The following is a 2,035-nucleotide window of genomic DNA, read 5'->3' as shown; positions in this document are numbered from 1 at the left end:
TTCACCATGTTGACCAGGATGGTCTCGATCTCTTGACCTCGTGATCCACCCGCCTCGGCCTCCCAAAGTGCTGGGATTACAGGCTTGAGCCACCGCGCCCGGCCAGAATTTTTTTTTTTTAAAGCTTCTTGCAGAGCAGGGCTAACTCATAGGCAGCATGCCCAGAGTCAGCCTAAATTTTATTTTATTTTAAGATGGAGTCTTGCTCTGTTGCCCAGGCTGGAGTGCAGTATAAGTAGCACGATCTCGTCTCACTGCAACCTCTGCCTTCCAGGTTCAAGCGATTCTCCTGCCTCAGCCTCCTGAGTAGCTAGGATTACAGAAGGGCCCCATCACGCACAGCTAATTTTTCTATTAGTAGAGACGGGGTTTCACCACGTTGGCCAAGCTGGTCTTGAAGTCCTGACCTGGTGATCCGCCCACCTCGGCCTCTCAAAGTGCTGGGATTATAGGTGTGAGCCACCGCGCCCGGCCCATTTTTTTTTTTTTTAATTTTGTATTTTTACTAGAGACGGGGTTTCTCCATGTTGGTCAGGCTGGTCTCAAACTCCCGACCTTAGGTGATCTGCCCACCTCTACCTCCCAAAGTGCTGGGATTACAGGTGTGAGCCACCAAGCCCAGCTGTGATGACATCTTTTCTCATCCTTTAAGCCCCAGCTCATATGATTTACCTTAGGAAACTTCCCAGGCTGCTCCCATCCCCACTCCAGGGAGTCAGTTGCCTGGCTCTGGCCTCCCATAGTAATCTATGCTTCCTCCGCCATGGCGTATATCTTACCGTAAGGCTTCTTTTCTCATCCTTCTTATTATCTTGTCTCTTATTGCCTAGACTGAAAACTATCTATGGATTTCATCTCTATTTTCCTAGGACCTGTTTACTCAGGACCTGTTTACACTGTAGGTCCTCAATATTTGCTAAAAAAGTGAATGAACCCAGCTTACCTGTTTCGCAGTCCCAGAGACGACAGCTGTTGTCAGCTGAGCCAGTGAGGACATGCTTGGTGTCCCCTGAAGAGTTGTTAAGAAGCATGACAAAGTTCACCTGGGCCCTTGTCCTCTCATCTCCCTGTTCAGCCCCAAAGAGCCCTTCTTCCCCTCTTACCTCCTTATTCAGAACTGGAACTTGTCCTGAATGTTTCCTCAACCAGTGAAGAGACCAGGGAGTAGGAGATATCATTCTCTAGGCCCTCAACAGCACCCCCAACTCCCAACTTCCAACTCAGCCTCTCCACTGCTGGCAGACCCTGGCAGCACAGATTCAGAGCCAAAACAAGGATACAGTCAGCGTCCACACACCACACAGCTCCAGTATGGCCCATGTAGGTGCCCAGCCTCTCGCCATTCACAGAGTACCATACATTGACTATCTGGAAAAGTCAAACACAGGATGGTACATGTCCCAGTAAAGCAATGGCTTCCTATTTTGCCCCAAGAACCCTCAGCAGCCTATAGCCAGGCTGATTCTGCCATCTTCTGCCCATTTCTTGGGAAATAGCAGGGAGCTGGTAAAAAGACCAGCTCCTGGATTCTCCTCCCTTCCTGAAGATAAGCACCAGAGAAGTCAGGCGCCTTGCAAAAACATCCTCATTTGCTAGCCACAGCTCTCCTGGCACTCCCAATGGCTCCAAAGAGTAAAAGGTCAAGTTGAGCTCCAGTCCAGAAAAACAGTATCTTTGATGTCTTATCCAAGTAGGAGCAGTTGGTAGTAGGGAAAACTGGGTTCCAGTGCCTGCTCTGCCACTGTCTCACTGTATGATCTCAAATACATTGCTTCTGACCTGTGAACTTCAGTTTTCTCATCTTGAAAATGGCCAGGACAATAATTTTTTCTTCAATAGGTAGCTGTAAGGCTCCAATAAAATAATGTCTAAGGAATTTAAAATGTAAGTGACTAGGCCAGGCGCGGTGGCTCAAGCCTGTAATCCCAGCACCTTGGGAGGCCGAGGCGGGTGGATCACGAGGTCAAGAGATCGAGACCATCCTGGTCAACATGGTGAAACCCCGTCTCTACTAAAAATACAAAAAAATTAGCTG

The 2,035-nt window shown here is 48.7% G+C and overlaps 1 protein-coding gene across 1 annotated transcript in view; it reads right to left on the bottom strand.

The window, feature by feature from the left end:
• EIF3I (eukaryotic translation initiation factor 3 subunit I) overlaps nucleotides 1-1,394 on the bottom strand; it is an 11,780-nt gene extending 10,386 nt beyond the window's left edge. Inside the window, exons 1-2 of the mRNA XM_017527923.2 lie at nucleotides 1,281-1,394; nucleotides 944-1,009 (exon numbers count right to left, since the gene is read on the bottom strand). Of these exons, the coding sequence (XP_017383412.1) occupies nucleotides 944-1,009; nucleotides 1,281-1,320 (106 nt within the window). The 5' untranslated portion in view covers nucleotides 1,321-1,394. The remainder of the gene's footprint in view (nucleotides 1-943; nucleotides 1,010-1,280) is intronic.
• Nucleotides 1,395-2,035: the final 641 nt, after the last annotated feature.

Source organism: Cebus imitator, unplaced genomic scaffold, assembly GCF_001604975.1.
Source record: "Cebus imitator isolate Cc_AM_T3 unplaced genomic scaffold, Cebus_imitator-1.0 Scaffold51, whole genome shotgun sequence".
In the NCBI taxonomy this organism is placed as follows: Eukaryota; Metazoa; Chordata; class Mammalia; order Primates; family Cebidae; genus Cebus; species Cebus imitator.
Note: the sequence above shows the minus strand (reverse complement) of the source record. Positions and strands in the feature narration are given on the sequence as shown.